The following is a 25,276-nucleotide window of genomic DNA, read 5'->3' as shown; positions in this document are numbered from 1 at the left end:
CAAAAAATTCTCTCTTTTAACTGAGAATACCGAGAGGGAGGGCGAGATGCCGACTTCCGAGAAGTATATATACCATGTGAGCTGAGATGTGGGTCTAAGATTGCCGCGAGGTGTATTATGTATGATTAGTTTTTTTTTTTTTGAATGCTGGATGCCGAGAGGGTATAGCAAGTACTCAAGTAGGCTTAGCTGAGAGCTCGGCTTTTTAGGGAAATCAATCCATTTTTTGATTTTAAATTGTTGGGTGATGCCGCAGGTGGTGATTAACACCTATGCTGAGAACTATCGGTAAAGATTCTTGATATCATGCCGAGGGCCATCCTATTTAAGCCATGGGCCAGAGGATATGCCGAGGGCCTGATCGAGCTGGCCGAGCGGTCAGCCTTTCTGACCCAAGTACTTTTAATTTTCTGAGTTGTGAAATGTCGGGGGGTATAAGCTAAGCGCTAAGCTTGACCTTGATGCTTGAGGGGCGTATTTAATAACTATTTAATCCTCCCCTTTTTACAAAATGCCGACAGCTCGGGGTAACATTGTTGAGAGCTTAGCCCAGATTATTTGCCGAAGGGTGTCTTACGGTTTTTTTCTTGAAATTTTTAAATACCCTTGTACTTGAATATGCCGAAAGAAGACCGAAAGCATGATATATGCCGAGCAGCTGAGAGATTGGCTTAGCATGACCCTTATGAATCAATTTTTTTTTTCTTTCAAGTTTTTGTTCGTTTGAGGTATGCCTAGGGACTGTGCTACTGGAGTTTCTTGGCTAGGCTGAGTGAGTGAACACTGCCGAGGCCAAGGGCTCCTATGTGTATGCTGGGCGCTCGGCTTTCCTTGTCTAATTAAGCTAGGCCGAAAGATTGAGAGATCCGAGACCTATGCTCGTGTTACCTGGTGGGCCTAGCCTAAGGTTTTGCTGGGATGATAACTTGTATGAGTTAGATCCATATAACATTGAGGGCTAGGCTTTACTATTTATTGATGATGAGAGTTAAGAGTGATGCCGAGAGATAGTAGGATTGACATTTTGTCTAACTAAGAAATTTGTTTAACCCACCAAAAATTTTGTTCTTTGGATTTCCTAAACAACCCGGAATGATTTTTTTATTTTTTTCACTATGCCTAGCCGAGAGCTTGGTGTGATGCGGATTTGTTGAGAGGGTGTAGCAAAGCCCCAAGGCAGAGGGCCTTGTTGTGAGAGAGGGAGTGTGAGCGCTGGGTTGTCATGTTGACGGCTGGGCTGAGGAAATGAGTTATATGCCGAGCGGAGGAAATGAGGGCTAAACGAGCCCCTTGTTATAGATGAATGAGAGGTAGGCCATCTAAACTTCTTGGGATGAGCTGAGGGCTAAGCGAGCCCCAAAGTAAAAGATGTATGAAAGCTGGGCTGTCCCATCTTTTAGGATAGGCTGAGGGCTAAACGAGCCTTTTGTTATTTTAGCGATACGCTAGAACACTATCTCAAACAATGAGTATAGGCTAGCATCTTGCCCCAAACATTAGAACAAATTTGATATTGGTAACATTAGTTAGCGACCCGGGATGTCCTGTATGTAGGGAGGCCCGGTGCTTTTTGAGAAGATAATGGATTCCCAAGCTTTTAGAGCTTTAGGCGGCTATGTAGGTAACCAACCCGAAAAATGAAAATGATGCGCTATTAAAAGAAAGATCTCTTAGTATCAGCTCTTATTGCCCCTAGGGCATCATTGTCATTTGAGAAGTTGCTCAGACACAACCTCATCTTAAGTCGGCATTCCAAGCATATCGGTTGCCGGCTCCACCTTGTAAACTTTCACGATTGATAGAGAGGGAGAGCTGAGGGCCTTGCCATTTGAAACTTGTGAGCGAAAGACCCTCGAGTGAGTGATCTCCTTGATCTTGTAAGGTTTATCTTCAAGAGGGGTGTTTTCATCTTAGTATAGCCCTCAATTAGGCATGCCAAGGGGTTGGCAGAAGTTTAGCCCTCAGCTAGGCATGTCGAGGGCTTGATAGAAGCATATCCTTTGGCTAGGCATGCCGAGGGGTTGATAGAAGCATAACCCTCGGCTAGGTTTGCCGAAGGGTTGATAGTAGCATAGCCCTCGGCTAGGCATACCGAGGAGTTGATAGAAGCATAGCCCTCAGCTAGGCATGCCGAGGAGTTGATAGAAGCATAGCCCTCAGCTAGGCATGTCGAGGAGTTGATAGAAGCATAGCCCTCGGCTAGGCATGTCGAGGAGTTGATAGAAGCATAGCCCTCGGCTAGGCATAATAGCATAGCCCCCGGCTAGGTATGCCGAGGGGTTGATAGAAGCATAGCCCTTGGCTAGGCATGACGAGGGGTTAATAGATGCATAGCCCTTGGCTTGGCATGACATGAGTTGATAGATGCTTATCCCTCGGCTAGGCTTGACGAGGACTTGATAGATGCATAGCCCACGGCTAGGCATGACGAGGAGTTGATAGATGCATAGCCCTCGGCTAGGCATGCCGAGGGGTTGATAGTAGCATAGCCCTCGGCTAGGCATGCCGAGAGGTTGATAGAAGCATAGCCCTCGGCTAGGCATGCCGAGGGGTTGATAGTAGCATAGCCCTCGGCTAGACATGCCGAGGAGTTGATAGATGCATAGCCCTCGCTTAGGCATGACGAGGGGTTGATAAATGCATATCCCTCGGCTAGGCATGACGAGGAGTTGATAGATGCATAGCCCTCGGCTAGGCATGATGAGGGGTCCATAGATGCATATCTCTCGGCTAGGCATGACGAGGGGTTGATAGAAGCATATTCCTCAGCTAGGCTGACCTAACTCCCGCAGCACTATCGAGGATTGATGTGAATGACGAGTTAAGAGGATTGGAGCTTGTCTAGTTGCATCTTGATATGTTCGGGGATGCCTAGTATTCACCGTAGCTTTTTGTTTGTTATCCCCACATACGGCGCCACCTGTTCCTAGAAACATAATACTCCTTGGGATGTTATGGTAAGGGTATCAAGGGGTCCTAGAATTTAAGTCTGACTTTTGTCCAAACGTCCTTCGGCTCCGCCTAGCCAAGGTATGTCTGAGAGCTCCGCCTGTATGCCTGAGAGCTAGGCCTGCAAAATAGAGAAGGTTAGCTGCCCCGAGGGTGTGACCCGAGAAAGCCCCTGCAATGCTTAAGTTAGCAAGAGTACTTTCTAGAGAGAGAAAGTAGGGAGAGAAAGAGTAATTAGAGAGAGAAAGTAAACAGAGAAGGAGAGAGAATTAGAAAAATCCCCCATCATTAATGAATGATGAGCTATTTATAGATGCACTTTTCAGGTGGCAGACTTGTACTTGAGTGTACAAATTAGGGGCAAATCCGTACTTTATAATGAGTAATGGTGGGCTGGATCATGGAGGGGTATTTTTGTCATTACAGGTCACAGGGCTTAGGACATGGACTAGGCCGAATTGTTGTAGAACATCCAGTAGCTCATGTTCATACAAAAAATGGCCTCGCTAAGTCATTAATCAAGAGACTACAATTGATTGTTAAGCCATTATTAATGAGATCAAAATTGCCTTCGTCTTCTTGGGGTCATGCCATAATACATGCAGCAACTCTAATTAGATTGAGATCGATAACTTATCATAAGTTCTTACCACTACAGTTAGATTTTGGTCGAGAACCAAGTGTCTCACATCTAAAGATCTTTGGTTGTGCGGTGTATGTTTCTATTACTCCACCCCAACGAACAAAGATGGGTCAACAAAGAAGGCTGGAAATTTATGTTGGGTTTGAATCCCCATCCATAATTAATATCTTGAACCAATGACTGGTGATTTATTTACGGCTAGATTTGCCGACTGTCATTCCAATGAAATAGTATTCCCAGCCGTAGGGGGAGAGAAAGTGGACCCACGAAAGAAAGAAATAGAAATTATTTGGAATGCAACACAATTGTCAATGTTTGATCCACTGCACGAACAAATATATGTGAACAAGAAGTCAAGAAAATTGTCGTTTACAAAGTGTTGCAAATCAGCTGCCTAATGCATTCATAGATACAAAGAAAGTGACAAAATCATATATATCAGCTGACCTGCACGTATTGAAATTCCATGTGGTGATAAGACCATTGAAAATGAATCTCTAGCACGCCGGAAGCGTGGAAGACCACTTGGTTCAAAAGATTCTAAACTAAGAAAACAAAAAAGACCCGATGAGGTTAAAAATATTCCCCTAATGGAAGGTCAGGAAAGACTAGACATAGATGAAAATAAAGAAAAAGAAAAAGATGAAAATCCGAAAGGGAGTGAACAAGATGACCATGACATCGATAATAATGAAATTTCAATGAATTATGTTTCTACCAAGAATCATTGGACTAGAAATGATGTTATCATAAATGAAATATTTGCATATTCCATTGAAATTAAAATGACATTTGATGAAGATGATATTAAACCAAGAACAGTGGAAGAATGTCATTGCATGCATGATTGGCCGAAATGGAAAGAAGCATGCAAACAGAGTTAAAGTTAGTTGAAAAAGAGAAGTATTTGGCAAAATAGCCCTCACGCAAGAAGGTGTAAAGCCAGTTGGATACAAATGGGTATATATGTGAGAAAACGAAATGAGAAAAATGAAATAGTTAGATACAAGGAAAGACTTGTAGCCCAAGGTTTTTCTCAAATTCCAGGGATTGAATATGAAGAGACATATTCTCCTGTAGTTGATGCAACTACATTAAGATTTCTGGTAAGCTTGACAGTCTTAGAAAGACTAAAGATGCGATTGATGGATGTAGTGACCGCATACTTATATGGGCCACTTGATACAAACATTTATATGAAAGTGCTTGACGGACTATAATTACCAGAAACCACAAGCCTAGACAATCACTTTCCATAAAATTAAAAAGGTCACTTTATGGATTGAAACAATCTGGAAGGATGTGGTATAATCGTCTTAGTTATACCTTATGAAAGAAGGTCTCAAAAATAATTAAATTAGTCCTTGTGTTTTCATTAAGAGATCACAATTAGGATTTGCAATTATTGCAGTTTATGTTGATGACTTGAATATTATCAGAACTCCAAATGAACTTGAAAGAACTGCAAAATACTTGATGAAAGAATTTGAGATGAAAGACCTTGGACAAACTAAATTTTGTCTTGGGTTGCAAATTGAGCACCTGAGTAATGGTATTTTTGTCCACCAGTCTAACTACACTGAAAGAGTGTTAAAACGTTTTTTCATGGACAAAGCGCACCCAATAAACACCCCGATGGTTATTCGATCTTTGAACATGAAAAATGATCCATTTAGACCTCAAGAATAAAACGAGGAAGTTCTTGGTCCTAAAGTGCCATATCTAAGTGCAATTGGCGCTTGAATGTATTTAGATAAGAATACTAGACCCAACATAGCTTTCTCTGTGAACTTGTTAGCCGGGTGTAGCAACTCACCAACGCAAAGACATTGGAAAGGAATAAGACACTTATTTCGATACTTACGAGGAACGCAAGATCATGGTTTGTTCTATCAATCAAGACAAGATGCCACTCTCATCGGATATGCAGATACTGGAAACCTATCAGACCCACAAAATCCCAACTCACAAACTGGATATTTGTTTACTTATGGTGGCACTACAGTATCTTGGAAATCAACAAAGCAAACTTTGACCGCAACATCATCAAATCATGCCGAGTTGATCGCCCTTTATGAAGCAGGACGCGAATGTGTATGGCTAAGATTAATGATTGGCAATATCCAAGAAGAATGTGGGATAAAAGGAGTAGCTGAAAATCCAACCATTATTTATGAAGACAATACTGCATGCATCTCACAAGTAATCGAAGGATACATCAAAGGAGATAGGATTATACACTTATCCCTAAAATTGTTCTTTACACACGATTTGCAGAAGGAAGGGAAGATAAATGTCTAATAAATTCAATCATGTGAAAATCTTGCAGACTTGTTTATAAAGTCCCTTCCTTCGAAGAGATTTGAGCAATTAGTCCCCAAGATTGAGATGCACCGTCTTCGTAAGCTACGTTAAAATCAGGGGGAGTATTATATGCACTACACTCTTTTTTCCTTCGATTAGATTTTTTATCCATTGGGTTTTTCTTGACAAAGTTTTTAATGAGGCAGTACACCAAAGCATATAACAAAATATTGTTGTACTCTTTTCCCTTAGCTATGGTTTTTATCCCAATGGGTTTAACCTAGCAAGGTTTTAATGAGACAACTAATACCCCATTATTGTATGGATTAAGGGGGGGTGTTAAGAATTCGGTTAATATGGACATGTAATGTAAATGCCCATACATTTTCTTCTTTGTATTTAAGGCTTAGCCAACCTCCTTGCCACCGCCTAAGTTAGTAGCCCACAATGTAATAGTAAATTATCTTACTATAAATAGCCATGCTAATTTATTGTATGATGTATACAAAAAATCACATAAGAGTAATAGCTCACAAGTAGTAATTCTCTACATCTAATATCACTCTTACCTTCTTCATCTCTTAATTTCCTATATACTCCCTCCGTTTCATAATTAGAAGCCTGTTTTCTTTTTTTGGGTATTCAAAATTAGAAGCCTATTACTATTTATAGATAGTACTTTTGACAATAATACCCTCTTTTTTTATGATGTGTCATACTTTTTCTTTTTCTTTTTATACTTTTGACATCATTTTCCAACACTTTTTCTCTCTATCTCTTCAATAATTCTCAACCACTTTTTTCTTTCTCTCTAGCTCTCTCTAACCCCACATGCATATTTGTACTCCCAACCAACTTCCTTAATTCCCATGAAAAATGAAAAATAGGCTTCTAATTATGAAACGGATGGAGTATTTCATAATAATTTTTAAAAAAATTCTATATTTGCAAATAACTTAAAATTCGAGCATTTGCTCGAGCATTATCTATTATAATTATAATGGACCTTATAAAGATCAGCCCCATTTATTTACTAGACCGATTTGACCCATTTGTAATTGGGGCGGGGCTCCAACCCATTGAATTGTCCTAATTGTCAATATAAGAAGAAAAAAAAACAAAAATCGGAGGATAAACAAAGCCTACCTCTCCTCCTCCTACTCTTCTCTCTCTTTCAGTTCTCCATTGAAGCGCAGCCAACATTTGAGGCGCCTTCTATTACTTGTATCCCCCATTGAAGCAGCTTCTGCGGTAAGTTGTTGTTTCTTTTTGTAATCATCATATCAATTTCACAATCTACGGTTTATATTTGATCTAATTTAATTTAATTGTCAGTGCAGTAAGTTTAGGGTTCGAATATTGTTTCTAATTACTAAGATTGTTGAAGATTATAACCAGCGATTATGTTGCTAGAAAAGAAAAATTATGAGCCTAATATGATAATTGAATAAAACATCCCTAAAATTATGTGATTTTTCTAGTCTTATTTCATAATTAAATCAAATTTGGTTGCTAATGTATTGCAGAACCCTTTAATGTTTGCATGCCAGACCCACGTGTAGTCGGGTCTCAGTCCAACCTATTATTTTATTATAAAAAAAAAAAAAAAAAAAAAAAAAAAAAAAAAAAAAAAAAACCTGAAATTTTTTCACGAATCACGCTGTACTCCTTCCTCTCTCTGTACTCTTTTATTTCTACCTTCCTCTCTCTGTACTCTTTTATTTCTATTTCTCGCTGTACTCCTTCCTCTCTCTCTCCTCCATTTAAGCGTACTCGAAATTCTCCATTGAAGGGGCTTCTGAGCTTTCTCTCCTCCATTGAAGCAGTCTCTAAGGTTAGATGCTTCTTTTTCTTTAATCATCTAATATTAATTTTGACAATCTAGTGTTAATCGTGTATTTAATTGTCAGTATATACTCAATTTAGGGTTCTTCGAAGTTGGATAATTGAACTATTGGTTATAGATAGTCGAAGAATTTAACGTAATTTTTGGAGTCTAGTTTGATAATTGAGTCAATTTTGGTTGCTAATTTGTGAATTGTAGTTTATTTATTTTATTTTATAGGAAAAACACAAATTCACAAATTCCGGCGGGTGGGGGAATGGTTTCAGGGGTAGGGGTTTCGAGTCTACGGCGGTTTCGGGTCAGGGAAAGGGGTGGGGGTTTCGGGTGGGGAAAGGGATGGGAGTTTAGGGTGGTTTCGGGTTGGGGAATTCAAGTTTTGGGCGGTTTCGTTGGTGGGGCTGGGGCGGGGGGTCTATTGCCTGAGACAATGTTTACTTTAGCCCTGTACGATTACCTGAGACAAAATAACTTAATGTTTATTTTCTGGTTTAATTTGAGATGAACGCTCCAGAGATTTGAAGATATTAAGAAATAGAGTGGCATTTGTGTGAGGCCATGGGCACTAAGAAAGGCAAATTAATAACAATGTAGTTCCCGCTGAGTTCCTACTTTTGAGAAACTCACTAGCATTGACTCATTTCTAGAGCATCCTTTATTACTTAGATTGGATTATTTTTCTGAGGTTTTGATTGTAAGTTGACATGAACTATAGCTTTGCTGAATTGAGTTTCCTAATTAAATTATGAGCAGTCCTTGCATAAGATGTGTGTAAAGGGGTTATTTTTATAGTTTAATGGGTAGTTGATCAAGGATTGTTGACTGTTGATGATTGAATAGGGCCAATAGGGGTGAACTTTGTCTTGGTAGCATTGTTCAATGACTTATGCACAATTCTCCTGTGACTGTATGGGAGTGTCTTATAGAGTTCATTTAAATTACTTTAGTTCAAATGGTAATGCTTGCCATCCATAGAAAATGATGTTTATAGATATGAATGCTTCTGACTTTCTGAGCTTTGAGGTAGAATATTTGCTGGTAACTTGGAGTTTTAAAGCACGAGATTTGTTTGAACAAACATTGACTAATTGTCATGAGACCATGTATACCGTACAAGGGAAGTAGATTTGCATTGACATAGACCCCGAAAAAGGTGTATTCAAGTTTGTGTTGATTGTTGAACATTTTGGTTGAGATCTTTCAGGAATTTGGTTTAGAGTTCAGGTTTTGTATAGTACAAGGTCGATGGACGATGATACAAGCTTTGACTATTATACAAGCTTTGATTGTTTTATGATATTATTAGGAGGACTAAGCAAAACTAAATCTGATCCGTTGAAATATGATGGCTATTCTAATCACCTCTAGTTTGGGCAGTGTCGTAGGGAGTAGAAATATTGATTGGAGAGAGGAAACCATAAGTTAGATTAGATTTAGTGGAGTAATCTGTCCTTTCATAGTTGGTTTTGAAGTAAGCCTGAAGGGTGATTTAAATTTTAATGTTCTATTTGGTGACCAATTGAAATATCCTGAGTATCAATAATTTGAACTTCCTGGAGGATGAGTAAGGTTTCAGTGTTTTATTCGATGACCACTTGAAATATCTTGAATAACTATTATTTTAACTTTCTTGGATTGTCTTTTTTTTTCATCATATGTTGCTGTGATAAAGATGCGATTGAAGTTATTTAGGGCGGAAAGTGGCACTACGACAGTGTGGAGTTGGGATGAAATGAACTACGATGTATTGTTAAAGATAATGAAGAGAGTGCCATTGGGGGATAGGCTTTGTGTAGCATGTTTGGTGAGCAAGACATGGTTGTCGGCAGTATTAGATTCAATGTCACCCCCTGGTGTGATCAATCTCAAACGCTTGGATTGCCCTAAGTTCCAACAAATGAACAATAGATATCTTGTTTTCTTGAAGCGTAGGCTGGATACTATGCCAGTTGACTCTTGCTCTGCATTTTATCATGGCGAAACCTTTCTTCAAGAATATAAGTATCGGTATATTGCTAAAAGGTAATTGTTGTATTTATTGTCAATTTTGTGAGATATATTGTTTATTCAAGAAATTATTGATTTACCTTAAACTTAGCTTGTTAATTAAAATCAATAATTTTTCATTAAACTTTTATTTACAAATCAAATTTGTTCAAATTAGTGAAAGTAAGTTTTAATCGCTAAACTTCATGATTTAAAAATCTGTAAATTATTGGCTAAAATATGTTTTTAATCAATAAAATTCAATTTAGGCCCCATTTACTTCTCATAATTTGACTGATTTCACTGCTTTTCTTCTCGGGGTTACCAATTTTACTGATGAAAACTCATTATACTAATTCTTATTGATTAAAGGATAATCCCACCTTTTGCAAGTCTTCTCAAAATAGTCTCACCTTTTAAAAATTTGGGAATAATCCCACCTTTTCTATGAATCTTCTCAAAATAGTCTCACCTTTTACCCCTTTCATTTATGACTTGCAATAGGTGAATTGGCCTATGTGGCACTTACCATTGCACAGTTTGTGGGTTTCTATATAACTTGGAATTGCTATGCTATATAATTATCTTCTCCCCTGTCTTCCACCACAAGTGTGCTTCCCATTCTTCTCTTAGGCCTTGTTTAATTCACCTTATTTTTACTTATTTCAGAAAAAATAAGTTCAGATCAGATCAGAAAAAATAAGTTCAGATCAGATCAGAAAAAATAAGTTCAGATCAGAACATCGTTTTATGTGCAGTTTTTTATCGCTAAATATTCTTAATTTCGTAATGAAAAAAATTGTGAAAATTACATATTAATAAACTACACATTATTACGAATCTAACAAGATCCCACTTGATATATTTTTTCCTTATAGATTATCGTACACTTAAGGTCAAAGTTTGGTCAAATCAGACAATCAGATCAGATCAGAAAAAATAAGTTCAGATCAGATCAGAAAAAATAAGTTCAGATCAGATCAGCATAAATAAGGTGAACCAAACAGGGCCTTAATCCCTTCTTTACTTCCTTAAATACACCACCATGCTAGAACTTCAATGTCACATTCTCCATTACAATAATAATCGCAACAACCAAGGCTCAATTTTGTAGAAATGTAGAGCACTAATCGCAACAAGCAACTATCAACATTCAACAAACAGGTATCGACAATCACCTATTCAAACAAACAAAAAAACAAAAAAAAAAAGGGAAAACACAATTTCATATCCAAGCCACACATTTTCGAAAAATTTAAACAGTAATTCATAAAACAATACCTTAAATTTTGATGCTTAACATCCACCATTGTACTTTATGCGTAATCCCCACAAACCCAACGATTTTTTTTTTTTTTTTTTTTTTTTTGCTAATTTTCTGGTCTTTAATTAATGGAAGGGGAAAGAGTGAGTAATGGTGTTTCAGAAATGGGATGGTAGTTAGGATAATTAATTGATAAGGGAGGGAAAACATAATAAAAGTCCACCTAATACCGCCTGACCAAGTACCTAGTAAAAGGGTCCATTTCGAGAAGATACATAGAAAAGGTGGGATTATTTTGAGAAGACTTGCCAAAGGTGAGATTATTCTTGTGAATTTTTCCTTGATTAAAACTGATTCATTTGGTAAATTTGAGCTTTTCATTTTAAGAAGTTTAATATGGAATATTTATTAAACATAGGACTTTAATCGGTAGAAACAATTCAAGCTGTAGTATAAGCTTACTACAGCTTTGCTTTTGTAAAAATTAGTAATTACATGGAAGAAAAGCAACATCAAATCAGTTAAATTCAAGTGTAGTTTAGAACCTGACTTGACTCGAGAACAAAACCTGACCCAAATGACCTGTTTGCTACCTCTACCTCTACCTCAAATGCTATCTTGTATAGACAATACTTACATGTTTGTATGTACTTTGCAGGACACCTTCCATGCAGAAGTTGATAATACCCCGGGCAGTGCGTACGAATTATACTTTTATTCTGCCTGCTATGAAATACTGGAAGAAGCTGAAGAAAGTGCAGTTTCCTTCAATATTAATAGCACAATTCCGAAGAAACTTTACTGAGGTCGAAACTCTGCGGTTATTTGGCGCTGTGGATGATGATATTGCAACAATTATACGTGACAGATGTCCTCAACTCAAGCGATTGAGGCTCGACTATTGTGCTTTATCGATCAATGCATTGTCTACTATTTTGGATGGCCACAAAGATTTGGAGTTATTGGATACTCGCCATAGTTTTCGTGTTCCTGACTGCAGGATATTGTTTAGCGATCGGGTGTCGCTATGTTTAGAGTGGAATGAAGAGGAGATTCGGTGTAAGGCTGCTGGTGTTAAGGTGCACCTGAAATGCGCTCGAGACCGTTGTAGGAAGTGTGCTCCACGTAAGTGTAATTTACCTCTCCGGAGCTGTTTTCCTGATCTCAAGCCTTTTAAATCTGATTATCGTGCTCGTCTTTAATCTTATTTACTCTTATTTATTTGTATTTCATGCTTATATATTTTGGGGGAGGTTGCAATTTTAGTTAACTATCTTAGGATAATTTGGCAACGACTTCAATCTTTTTGGATGGACTTGCTGATTTACAGTGTAATCGTCTTCCAGCAACCTTTAATTTAAATCTGTTGCAGTTTTTGCTATATGGGAACAACTTAACAAGATTGTAGCTGCTTTAAATGCATCCTTTACCCTGTTACGAAATTAATTTAGTTCTTAATTCCAAACTTTAAGACTGATTTACTTGGGAAAAGATTTTGGTTCTTACTTTTGGGAATGTGTGAGAATAAGTGGATTGTTAAACACCGTTAACAAAAATGATCAACACCGCCAACATTTGGTGTGAATGGACAATCGTAACCTTACTACTTCACCACCTCGTATCCTCCTGGCAACTCACAACCCCTTCCGACTGCACCACCACCCTAACCGACGACCCACCACACCCCTTCTATGGCGACCCACCACCTTCCCTCGCCGGCGGAAAGGTGGTGGTTTTTTTGTTAACTTCGGGTAACCCAAGCCCAAAATCGGTTACCGTGCGTGGTAATTGGTTTTGGGCTCTGGTTACCACGCACGATAACCAGTTTTTGGCTCTGGTTACCGTGCGTGTTAACCGTTTTTGGGCTCCGGTTACCATGCACCTTAACCATTCCATGGTAACCGAAGCCCAACATCGGTTACCGTGCTCGGTTTGTACGGTTGCCAAAAAAACCACCACCTTCCCACCAAAGATGGAAGGTGGTGGGTCGTCTTTGAGGGGGATGTGGTGGGTTGCCGGTCAGGGTGGTGGTGGTCGTCGCCGTCCAGTGTGGTGGTGGTGTTAGTCGTCAATTAGGGTGGTGGTTTCAAGGTGTTAGTGATTGATGGTAAGAGGAAAGATAGTAGTGAAGTACTAAGGGCATGCTTGTCCATTTACACTAAATATTGGCGGTTTTGATCATTTTGAATGGTGGTATTTAACACCCCCCCAATAATAAAGCTCGCGGTTTTTAGATTTTTTTATTTTCTTTTAATCTTCGTTTTCATTTCAGACATGCTTAACTCATTCCCTTACTCCATCATTCTTTTTAATTTGTCCTTTTTTCATTTGGCAAAAACTAATGTACGTCCGCTTTAGATAAGATGACTAAAAGTAGTAATAGTATCTTAAAACTAAAGGGTTTTTCTACGTTGTATTTTTGTGTTTTTCACTTTTTTTTACGTTGTATCATCTCTTCATGAAACGTACCCTTATTTCTTATCTATTATGCCCTCACCGTTAACTTGTCGTTAGGAATTCCGTTAACTTTGTTAGTAATAAGAATTTTTTTATGTTATGCCCCTATGGTTCTTTGTTTATTCTTATAATCTTATGTATCATTTTTATCAATTTTTAAAGGGAAAATTTATTTAGAAAAACCTCTTAAAGTAGACATTTTGTTCATAAATTTTTTTTGCCAGAAGAAACCTGTTTTAATTTTTTTTATTGTTCAAGACAACCAAGTGAGACTTTCCGATGTTGACTCACACTTTCCGGCGTTGACCACCCCTTTCCCCTCATGTGCGACTCACGTGACTCTTAAATCTCTAATTAGACCCCCTTTTCCTAACTCCACTCCCTTTTCCCTCCAACTACACACACTCTCTCTCTTGCTCTCTCTCTCTCTCCTTCTCTCTCTCCTCCCTATGAACAAGCATCGAGGCCGCAATTAATCCCCTCCCAAGATTATCATGGGTCCATGAAGTCCTCTTCACAATAGGAAAGCCACACCTACACCGCAAATCACCTCCTCGAACCATAATTGCTACATAATTGAGAAAGTTTAAGGGGGGGGGGGGAACTCTAATTTCTAATCAACTTTTGAAACTTTGAGAGTTGGACAAATTAAGCAATTACCTCTGGTCGAAACTAGTTGGGAATGTCTTCAATTGCTTCGAATTCACTAGACTTCAACAATGGCTTGTTCACATAGAGGAGAGAGGGAGGAGAGTGAAAAGGAGAAAGAGAGAGAGAGCAAGAGAGAGAGTGTGTAATTGGAAGGAAAAGGGAGTGGAATTAGAAAAATGGGAGTGTAATTAGAGATTTAGAGTCACGCATAAGGGAAAAAGGGTGGTCAACGCCGGAAAAGTGTGAGTCAACATCGGAAAGTCTCACTTGGTTGTCTTGAACAAAATAAATTTTTAAATAGGTTTCCCGGCCAAAAAAATTTTAAAAGGTTTTTCTGAACAAATTTTCCATTTTTATATGAAAAATTCCACCATTAAATGTCCAATTGATAATGTATGTCAAAGTATTATTAAATGAGTCTCAAAATAAAAAAAAAAAAAAAAAAATTACTCTCCTTTTCAATATAAATACTTTATTTTAACTTATACACTATTTGACTACACCACTTTAAGGTCTTTAACTAATATTAGTGTTAAGTATAGTCAAATTGATACTTGTTAGAATCGTCTTAATTTATAGTTTTCGAATCAATTTCTCTTTTATAATTTATATTTATTGGTAATTAAATAAATGGTTAGTCAAACTCATACGTTGGCAAATGTACTGGTCAAACTGCATAGATTTATTATTATGTTTTTGGTGATTTTCTAAGTTGTGCCTTTTCTCGGTTTTAATATGTTGTTTTTTTGTTTTGAAACTCGTTCAATGATGTTTGACATCCATTATCAATGTACATTAATGATGACATTTTCCATTTTAAAATTGATAAAAAATAAGTACATCTTAAAAATAAAGAACCAAGGGGGCACAACATAGAAAAATTCTTAGTATTAACAAAATTAACGGAATATTTAACGCCAGGTTAACAATGAAGGCATAGTAGATACGAAAATATAAAATACAAGGGTACCGTGTGTAATTTTCAAAAAGAGGTGGTACAATGTAGAAAAGTGAAAAACACAAAGGTACGACATAGAAAAACCCTAAAATAAACATTACGAACCGCAAAATATCTAGGCCTAAACCCGGTAAAAGATTTTCATGGAACAACACAAAGCATTAGGGCATATGACAATTCAAGGAGATCGGTGTGTGGAACTATTAAGCTATCAATTACCACTGGCCCAATACACAAAGATGGTTGAATTCCATGTCATGGACATAAAACCTACATTCAACCTTCTTCTTAGACGTCCTTGGATACACGAACTTGGAGCAATACCATCTTCGCTCCATCAAATGATTAGGTTGAACTATCAAGGTCTTCCTATGACCATACATGCTTCTCCTCTAAAAGTCGTAACAAACGATCAATCTCTTCTAGAGATAAATCATGACAATGATGAAGAAGATATGTGGGGATTTGTCGTAGAGGCTATCCGCACGCTAGAAATGGATGAAAGTCTTGAAGTACCTTTCAAAATTGATCCATATTCCACCCCAATAGTAAACAACATCTTATTCAAGAGTAGTTACTTTCCTAGGATGCCTTTGGGAATAGGAATGAAGAAATCTATCTTATTTCCTATCCCAAACAAAAGCTTCTCCTTTGGATTGGGATATAAGCCAACCAAGGAAGAACTTGAAACTCATGATGCCAAAATAAGGGCACGTAGGAACAACAATAAGAAAGTGATAATTTCTTTACTCACATCTTACAATCAAATCCTTAATGGACAATTCATTAGGGAGGGAGAGAATTACCCATGCTATGACTTTCCAGAACCACTAGTTCTTGAAGATATCAAGAAGCCTGGATTCGAGATTTTTCACGATTGCTACTTCTTGAATGATGACAGTGTCATTCAATTGAAACGCACAACTCCAAGGTGCTATGATAGGCAAGCCTTTAACTTGATATTTGGACTAGAGCAAAACCATGTTTCTATCATAACCAACCAACATGTCATCCAAGATGAAGCTTTTGATCCTACTTCGCTGATCACTCCTTTCAATAATACCTTTGAGCATGGATGGAGGAAAACCTTCAAATGGACAAACCACAAAGGTGAGAAGCTTGAAGTCATCACAGGCGAAGGACGAATGTTTGAGGAATCTAACGATGAGTCAAGTTTAGATTTTAAGGAAGCTGAGAATTTAGGCCTTGTGGCAATTACTGAGTCTTTATTTTCTAGTTCTAAGGACGAGGATCCCAAAAAGGACTCCTCTCTTGATGTACTTGCTTTTGATTTTAATAAGATGAGCTCTATTTCCGAGTATATGCCTTATCTTGAATTTTTTGAATGCTGTAATAATCAATCTAACGAAGAGGATGATATTAATAAATTGAATGAATTAATGAATGAACGAGAACAAAAGAATCATGTGATCGAAGAAACTGAAACGATCAGCATAGGAACAAATGAAAATAAGAAAGAAGTCAAAATTGGCTTAACTTTAAATCTGGAAGAGCGATCGACTCTCATATCGACGCTCAAAGAATTCGGAGACGTGTTCGCTTGGTCATACAAGGAAATGCCTAGAATAGATAGGGAAATCGTGGAACATACCATTCCCTTGAACCCTATGTCTAAACTAGAAAAACAAAAACTTCGACGAATGAAGCCTAACGTTGCTTTAAAAATAAAAGAAGTACAAAAACAATTGGACGCAGGTTTCATTCGCGTATGTAATTACCCAGAATTGGTAGCAAACATCGTCCCAGTCCCTAAAAAGGATGGATGAGTTTGCATGTGTGTCGACTTTAGGGACCTTAACAAAGCTAGTCCCAAAGACGATTTCCTTCTACCACATATTGATATATTGGTGAATAATACGGCTGAGCATGCGATGTTATCCTTTATGGATGGATACGCAGGATATAACCAAATTCTAATTGCAAAAGAAGATGAAGAAAAGACATGCTTTATCACCCCTTGGGGTACTTATTACTATACAGTCATGCCATTTGGTCTTAAAAATGTAGGAGCTACGTAATAAAGAACGACTACTTAGACAAGTACTTAGACACGCCGTCTTCAAGACAACACATCAATAATGCAACTACTAGTAGCTAAGACTAGGACTAATCTAAATAATTTAAGCACAAAAATACTTAACGGCATGTAGTCCGTATTTAGATTTACAAAAATACATAACAAATCACAGTCCGAATTTACTATCCTAATCAGGCCCCACTAGTTGCCATTTTATAAAACCTGTGATAGAATATTCCTTCCATTCATCCATTTACTATCGTGAATGGCCCATGCATTTAACAAAGTAAAACAAGCAATAAAGCAAAACACGCGCATACTAGTAACTAAATTAGGTGGTTAATCAATTTAACACGCCTAATTTAAAACTAGTCAAAGTTGTTAACCAATTATGTGATTAAACGCAATTAGCTCAAATTATTAATGAAGCTTCCACTAAATTCCGCATCCAACTTAATTTAGCCGATAAACCCAAATTTTGCCAAATAAATTTGCAAGTGCCGGGAAAAACCGAGGCCTAGCCTCACAAAATAATTAAATAAATAAATAATTAAAACGGCAAAATCGCAAAGTCGCATAGCCCAACGATGCCCAAGTGCCTAGCACCAAGCCTGAGGCTCATTGTTTTAGGCACCACGGCGCGGCTGCCACGCGTTGCTACTGCCCTCGCACAGCCCCTCACGGCGCCAAGCACGTGGAAGTGGCTGAAAGCATTGCTTGCGCATTATGCTGGCCACATCAGCGTGCTTGAGCACACGCAAGTCGTGGCCTCAAAGGCCCTAGGCGCGCGAGGTTGTGCTGCCTACTGCCGCACACCGCAGCACCCCACACACCGCACCACCTTCGCACCAAGCATGCACACAGCTCCCGCACATATGCACCTAGCAGCACACCAACGACACAACACCCTCATCCTCGGCAGCCACATGCGAGCTGCGCAAGCAGCCCAGCTGGCCATGAGAGATGCTTGGGGTTTCGTGCCTCGTTTTGCGTGCTTGTACCTTGGGATTTTATCCCCAATTTTGTGTCATATAAACAATTAATTCAAAATTAATTTAAGAACCAATATTGAGAAAAATGAAAATAAAACAAGTCCAACTTAAATAAATTCAATTTTTAGTGCACAAACCAAAATTAATTCAAGAACCATTCTTTAAATAATTTTGGCTCAACTTGATGCTACAAAAATGAGGGCTATACTCACAATTAATTTAACCAAACTTAAATTAATAATGAGATTTGATAAAATAAAAGGAGTTGGAAAAATAAACACAATCATCCAATGAAAGATTTTCCAACACGAACTTGTGTAAACTTGAAAAATTACATCTTCCAATATGAAGAGTAATCTAATTTCAATCACAAGTTTTGAACTTTTAAGACTTTAATCAACTCAAAATGATTAAATCAAAATTTGTTCAATATGGAATTTAGAAAATCAAGATCCAACCAAATAAACAATTAAAGATTATATCTTTAACATTTTAGAGCTTCAAAAATGCATTTTTACAACAAACATTTACACTCAAAGCAGTTATTTTGCAAAAATGTGAAATTGCAAGTTTATGTGAAAAAAGAGCCAACCAAATTAAGCACCTAATATAACTTTATAATCATGCTTAATGAGGCTTATAATTGCAGTAGATTAATGATGCAACCATACACATAATCTAACATTAACATGCCAAATTAATCAAGGTTTAAAGATTTAAAAAATTTCGTCAAAAACGAGAAACCCCTCGAAAAACATGTTTGGGTGGATTTTGGCTCATGGAGCACCCTCGAAGTCTTATTTAGAACATCGATTTCACCCAAAATTCACTACTATTGGGTCGAAATCTGGGTTCTTTAGCCAAAAATCACTACTTTAGCCAAAATTCACTACTTTAGTAATTCTCTACATCTAACATTACTCTTACCTACCTTCTTCTCTTAATTTCCTATATATTTCATAACACGTTATCAGCACCATCTTCAGTCAGGTATATTTATACCGATTATCCAATTTTAGAAAGAGTTTTATTTCTTTCACAAAATATATTTTGAGGAATATGCTCTATAGTTGCCCATATATGGGATCCTCTATATCAGAAACTCACAATATATTTCTCTACAAAATTGTCAGCTTGGTAAAAAAATAAGAAAATTGATACATACTACATTTATAATACTTAGTTTGCTCATTCTCATGCATGGTTGTGGAAAGTAACTTATTATAATTCCTTTTTATATGTAAAAATATTTGTTGCATGCATGTTAATAAAATAAACCTTATGATCGCACAATTCACGTTCATACTTATATACATGCACATAAACTGCTAAAAATAGAAATAAAAAATGATGCAGCGTTTGTATATATTTTTTTTTTAGATTACTTACTTTTTACGTTTCTTTCTGTTTTTGAGCCCTTGACCCCATGAACAGATAACGGTTCTTGGACCACTACGGCTTGCATCCCAACGTGATACTTTTTATGTTTATAAATATTATGGATTTTTCACCATATACCACTGAGATAAAGCTTAATTCACCATATACCATTGAAAACTTTCTAATTCACCATATACCATTCAGTTTAACAAAAATGTCACAACATGCCATTAATGACTAACGGACGTTAGCACCATACAAATTATTTTTGGTGGTGATTTATTTTTTTGGCCGGGAATTTCGCCGGCGGGGGAGGGGGAACGGTTGCCGGCCAGCTGGGGGTGGGGTCAGGGCTAGGCTGGTGGCGGCGGTGGCTAAGTTGGTGGTGATTTATTTTTTTTAATTTTTAAAATAATTTCTCTAAAGTTAGTTAATTAAATAAATAATATTAATAAGAACCAATTATAAGCTGTCATGCGGCACAATTAGCGTTAATGACTAACTGAGTTAACAGAAAGGGCATGTTGTGACATTTTCATAAAACTGAAGGTAATATGGTGTATTAGAAAGTTTTCAGTGTTATACGGTGAATTAAGCTTTAACTCAGTGGTATGTGGTGAAAAATCGAGTTTTACCAGTTTATTAGAATATCATATGATATTTTTTTACAGTAGTGTAAAACTGTAACGAATAACCCACCCTCTATAAAAGGTGGATCACCCCCCCCCCTTATTTTCACCATATATTTCTTATCCCCTTCTCATTTTTCATCCAAAACCACCCAATTTTTTTTCTTCTTCCTCCATTTCTCCCGGCCACCATGTTTCCCGCCGACAAACGAAACCCTCCACACTCCCTTACCTTTGAAGAAGATTTAAGAATATTATAACTATACTTAGTTTTAATTATGGCCCTATTGGTTTTATTAATGGAAATGATGATTTTAATCATTATACATAAGTAAAGCTCGAATTTTTCCGACAAAGGGAACTAATGCATGTGATTCTCCGTAGTACTTCAAGTTTTTTTGTCTTCTTGATAGGTTATAAGTGCATTTTGTTGAAATAAATGTTCCACTTTCTACATTCCATGCTAACAACATTGTATTGCAACATCAATATCATGAAAGAGGCTTTGTAAAATATTCTGAGCTTATTTCTACATTACTAGTTGCTGAAAAGAATAACGATCTTCCGTTGAAGAATCACAACCTAAGACCAACTGGGTCTTAAGAATTTAATGAAACAAATGTTGTAGAAATCTCAAATCCACCCGAGACAAATGTTACGGAGGTAGACGTGGAAAATATAATAACTGCGGCAGAGGTCGTGGAAATTTTCACGAACGTGGCCGTGGTTGAGGCCATTTCTCCCCTAGAAACAACACTCAAAAAGGGCATCAACAAGGAAACAAAAATCAAGCCACCACAAAAGGGAAAGACACATGTTATAGATGTGGCATGACAGCGCATTGGGGACGTACTTGTCACACGGCCAAACATTTGGTAGAACTATATCGAGCATCCCATAAAAGGCAAAGGAAAAAATGCCGAAGCAAATTATGTTAATGAAGAAAATGCCCCTAAACCTAGCCTTGATGTGTCATTTCTTCATAGACAATACTGAAAATGGTAGTGACTTTATCTATGGAGAAAATAACAATGTTTAGATAATTCATCTATTATTATGACATGTATTATGTACTTTGATTTTGTATTTTTCATTCGAGTTATGTACTATTAGTTTCCATTATTAATAAAGTAAGTTCATTTTAATTATTCTAAACCAATCTCATACTTATTTTATGAAGATATGGATCTGCCTGAAGTTGGTTCCAAATATCAATGCCTTTTAGACATACATTATATTGAAATATATAAAATATTTTTTAAAGCTGACAATGTTTCAAGAAAATGTCAACACCATTTCTAGGTCACCCAAGCTAATAGAAAGTTCTGAAAAAGCTTGTATAATGCTCCCAAATGGAATTAAGTTAAAAATTAATGATGCTCTATATTCGAGTAAATCTCGAAGAAATCTTATAAGTTTTAAAGATGTTCATCAAAATGGCTTTCATTTAGAAACAATGACAGTGGATCAAAAGGAATATTTATGCCTCATGGCAGAAAAACATGGCAAGAAACATATATTTGAGAAATTGCCAGCTTATTCTTCAAGGTTATATCGTATAGATATATGACCAGTTGAAATAAATTTGATATCTAACCAGAAGTTAGATAATTAAAATTTGCTTACTTTATGGCATAATTGTTTAGGTCATCCTGGTACAGGAATGATGTACAAGATTATAGCAAATTTAATAGGACATTCAATTAGAAATGTCAAAATCTCTCGATCAGATGAATTAACATACATGTTCTGCATGTTCACTTGGCAAATTAATAACAAGGCCATCTATGAACAAAATTGCTACTGAATCTCCAACATTTTTAGAAAGAATTCAGGGAGATATTTGTAGGCCAATTAATCTTGCATGTGGACCATTTCGATATTTTATTGTATTGAAATGTTGCTTTTGCAAAACTACTTGCTCAAATTATTAAATTAAGAGCATAATTTATGGATCATATAATAAAAAGAATAAGGCTTGACAATGCTTGGGAATTTACATCCTAAACATTCAATTATTATTGTATGTTGTTTCTGGAAACAGAACACTCCTCGGGATGTTAGGGTAAGGGTATCAAGATTTCCTAGAAATTAAGTCTGACTTTTGTCCAAGCCTCCTTCGGCTCTGCCTAGCCAAGTTATGTCTGAGTGCTCCGCCTATATGCCTAAGAGGTAGCCCTGCAAAATAGAGAAGGTTAGCTGCCCCAGGGGTGTGACCCGGGAAAGCCCCTCCGATGCTTAAGTCAGGAATAGTACTTTCTAGAGAGAGAAAGTAGGGAGAGAAAGAGTAATTAGAGAGAGAAAGTAAACAGAGAAGGAGAGAGAATTAGAAAATTCCCCCATCATTAATGAATGATGAGCTATTTATAGATGCACTTTTCAGGTAGCGGACTTGTACTTGAGTGTACAAAGTAGGGGCAAATCCGTACTTTGTAATGAGTAATGGTGGGATGGATCATGGAGGGGTATTTTTGTCATTTTAGGTCACTAGGCTTAGGACATGGACTAGGCCGAATTGTTGTAGAACATCCAGTAGCTCATATTCATACAAAAAATGGCCTCGCTAAGTCATTAATCAAGAGACTACAATTGATTGCTAAGCCATTATTAATGAGATCAAAATTGCCTTTGTCTTCTTGAGGTCATGCCATAATACATGCAACAGTTAGTTTTTCTCAACCAAAATCTAGTTGGATCGATAACTTATCATAAGTTCTCACCACTACAGTTAGATTTTGGTCGAGAACCAAGTGTCTCACATCTAAAGATCTTTGGTTGTGTGGTGTATGTTCCTATTACTCCACCCCAACGAACAAAGATGGGTCCACAAAGAAGGCTGGAAATTTATGTTGGGTTTGAATCCCCATCCATAATTAAATATCTTGAACCAATGACCGGTGATTTATTTACGGCTAGATTTTCCGACTGTCATTCCAATGAAATAGTATTCCCAGCCGTAGGGGGAGAGAAAGTGGACCTAAGAAAGAAAGAAATAGAAATTATTTGGAATGCAACACAATTGTCAATGTTTGATCCACGAACAAATATATGTGAACAAGAAGTCAAGAAAATTGTCGTTTACAAAGTGTTGCAAATCAGTTTCCTAATGCATTCATAGATACAAAGAAAGTGACAAAATCATTTATACCAGCTGAAAATCCCCCTGCACGTATTGAAATTCCATGAGGTGATAAGACCATTGAAAATGAATCTCTAGCACGCCGGAAGCGTGGAAGACCACATGGTTCAAAAGATTCCAAACAAGAAAACTAAAAAGACCCGATGAGGTTAAAAATATTCCCCTAATGGAAGGTCAGGAAAGACTAGACATAGAAGAAAATAAAGAAAAAGAAAAAGATGAAAATCCGAAAGGGAGTGAACAAGATGACCATGACATCGATAATTATGAATTTTCAATGAATTATGTTTCTACCAAGAATCACTGGAATAGAAATGATGTTATCGTAAATGAAATATTTTCATATTCCATTGCAATTAAAATGACATTTGATGAAGATGATATTGAACCAAGAACAGTGGAAGAATGTCATTGCATGCATGATTGGCCGAAATGGAAAGAAGCATGCAAACAGAGTTAAAGTTAGTTGAAAAATGAGAAGTATTTGGCAAAATAGCCCTAACGCCAGAAGGTGTAAAGCCAGTTGGATACAAATGGGTATATATGTGAGAAAACGAAATGAGAAAAATGAAATAGTTAGATACAAGGAAAGACTTGTAGCCCAAGGTTTTTCTCAAATTCCAGGGATTGATTATGAAGAGACATATTCTCCTGTACGTAGTTGATGCAACTACATTAAGATTTCTGGTAAGCTTGACAGTCTTAGAAAGACTAAAGATGCGATTGATGGATGTAGTGACCGCATACTTATATGGGTCACTTGATACAAACATTTATATGAAAGTCCTTGACGGACTAAAATTACCAGAAACCACAAGCCTAGACAATCACTTTCTATAAAATTAAAAAGGTCACTTTATGGATTGAAACAATCTGGAAGGATGTGGTATAATCGTCTTAGTTAATACCTTATGAAAGAAGGTCTCAAAAATAATCAAATCAGTCCTTGTGTTTTCTTTAAGAGATCACAATTAAGATTTGCAATTATTGCAGTTTATGTTGATGACTTGAATATTATCAGAACTCCAAATAAACTTGAAAGAACTGCAAAATACTTGATGAAAGAATTTGAGATGAAAGACCTTGGACAAACTAAATTTTGTCTTGGGTTGCAAATTGAGCACCTGAGTAATGGTATTATTGTCCACCAGTCTAACTACACTGAAAGAGTGTTAAAACGTTTTTTCATGGACAAAGCGCACCCAATAAACACCCCGATGGTTATTCAATCTTTGAACATGAAAAATGATCCATTTAGACCTCAAGAAGAAAACGAGGAAGTTCTTGGTCCTGAAGTACCATATCTAAGTGCAATTAGCCCTTGAATGTATTTAGCTAACAATACTAGACCCAACATAGCTTTTTCTGTGAACTTGTTAACCGGGTGTAGCAACTCACCAACGTAGAGACATTGGAAAGGAATAAGACACTTATTTCGATACTTACAAGGAACGCAAGATCTTGGTTTGTTCTATCAATCAAGACAAGATGCCACTCTCATCGGATATGCAGATACTGGAAACCTATCAGACCCACAAAATCCCAACTCACAAACTGGATATTTGTTTATGGTGGCACTACAATATCTTGGAAATCAACAAAGCAAACTTTGACCACAACATCATCAAATCATGCCGAGTTGATCGCCCTTTTATGAAGGAGGACGCGAATGTGTATGGCTATGATCAATGATTGGCAATATCCAAGAAGAATGTAGGATGAAAGGAGTAGCTGAAAATCCAACCATTATTTGTGAAGACAATACTGCATGCATCTCACAAGTAATCGAAGGATACATCAAAGGAGATAGGACTATACACTTATCCCTGAAAATGATCTTTACAGACGATTTGCAAAAGGAAGGGGAGATAAATGTCTAACAAATTCAATCATGTGAAAATCTTGCAAACTTGTTTATAGAGTCCCTTCCTTCGAAGAGATTTGAGCAATTAGTCCACAAGATTGAGATGCAGCGTCTTCGTAAGCTACGTTAAGGAGTACTATATGCACTACACTCTTTTTTCCTTCGATTAGATTTTTTAT

The 25,276-nt window shown here is 37.0% G+C and overlaps 1 protein-coding gene across 1 annotated transcript; it reads left to right on the top strand.

Moving 5' to 3' along the window:
- The first annotated feature begins 7,693 nt into the window (after nucleotides 1–7,693).
- Nucleotides 7,694–12,191, top strand: LOC110737538. The gene is made up of 3 exons (XM_021917882.1): nucleotides 7,694–7,730; nucleotides 9,412–9,761; nucleotides 11,648–12,191. The coding sequence occupies exons 2-3, from the start codon at nucleotides 9,412–9,414 to the stop codon at nucleotides 12,189–12,191; spliced, it is 894 nt and encodes a 297-aa protein (XP_021773574.1). The 5' UTR covers nucleotides 7,694–7,730.
- The last annotated feature ends 13,085 nt before the right edge of the window (nucleotides 12,192–25,276 follow it).

This window comes from Chenopodium quinoa, unplaced genomic scaffold (assembly GCF_001683475.1).
Source record: "Chenopodium quinoa cultivar QQ74 unplaced genomic scaffold, ASM168347v1, whole genome shotgun sequence".
Classification (NCBI taxonomy): Eukaryota; Viridiplantae; Streptophyta; class Magnoliopsida; order Caryophyllales; family Amaranthaceae; genus Chenopodium; species Chenopodium quinoa.
This window is presented reverse-complemented; position numbering and strand designations above follow the sequence as displayed.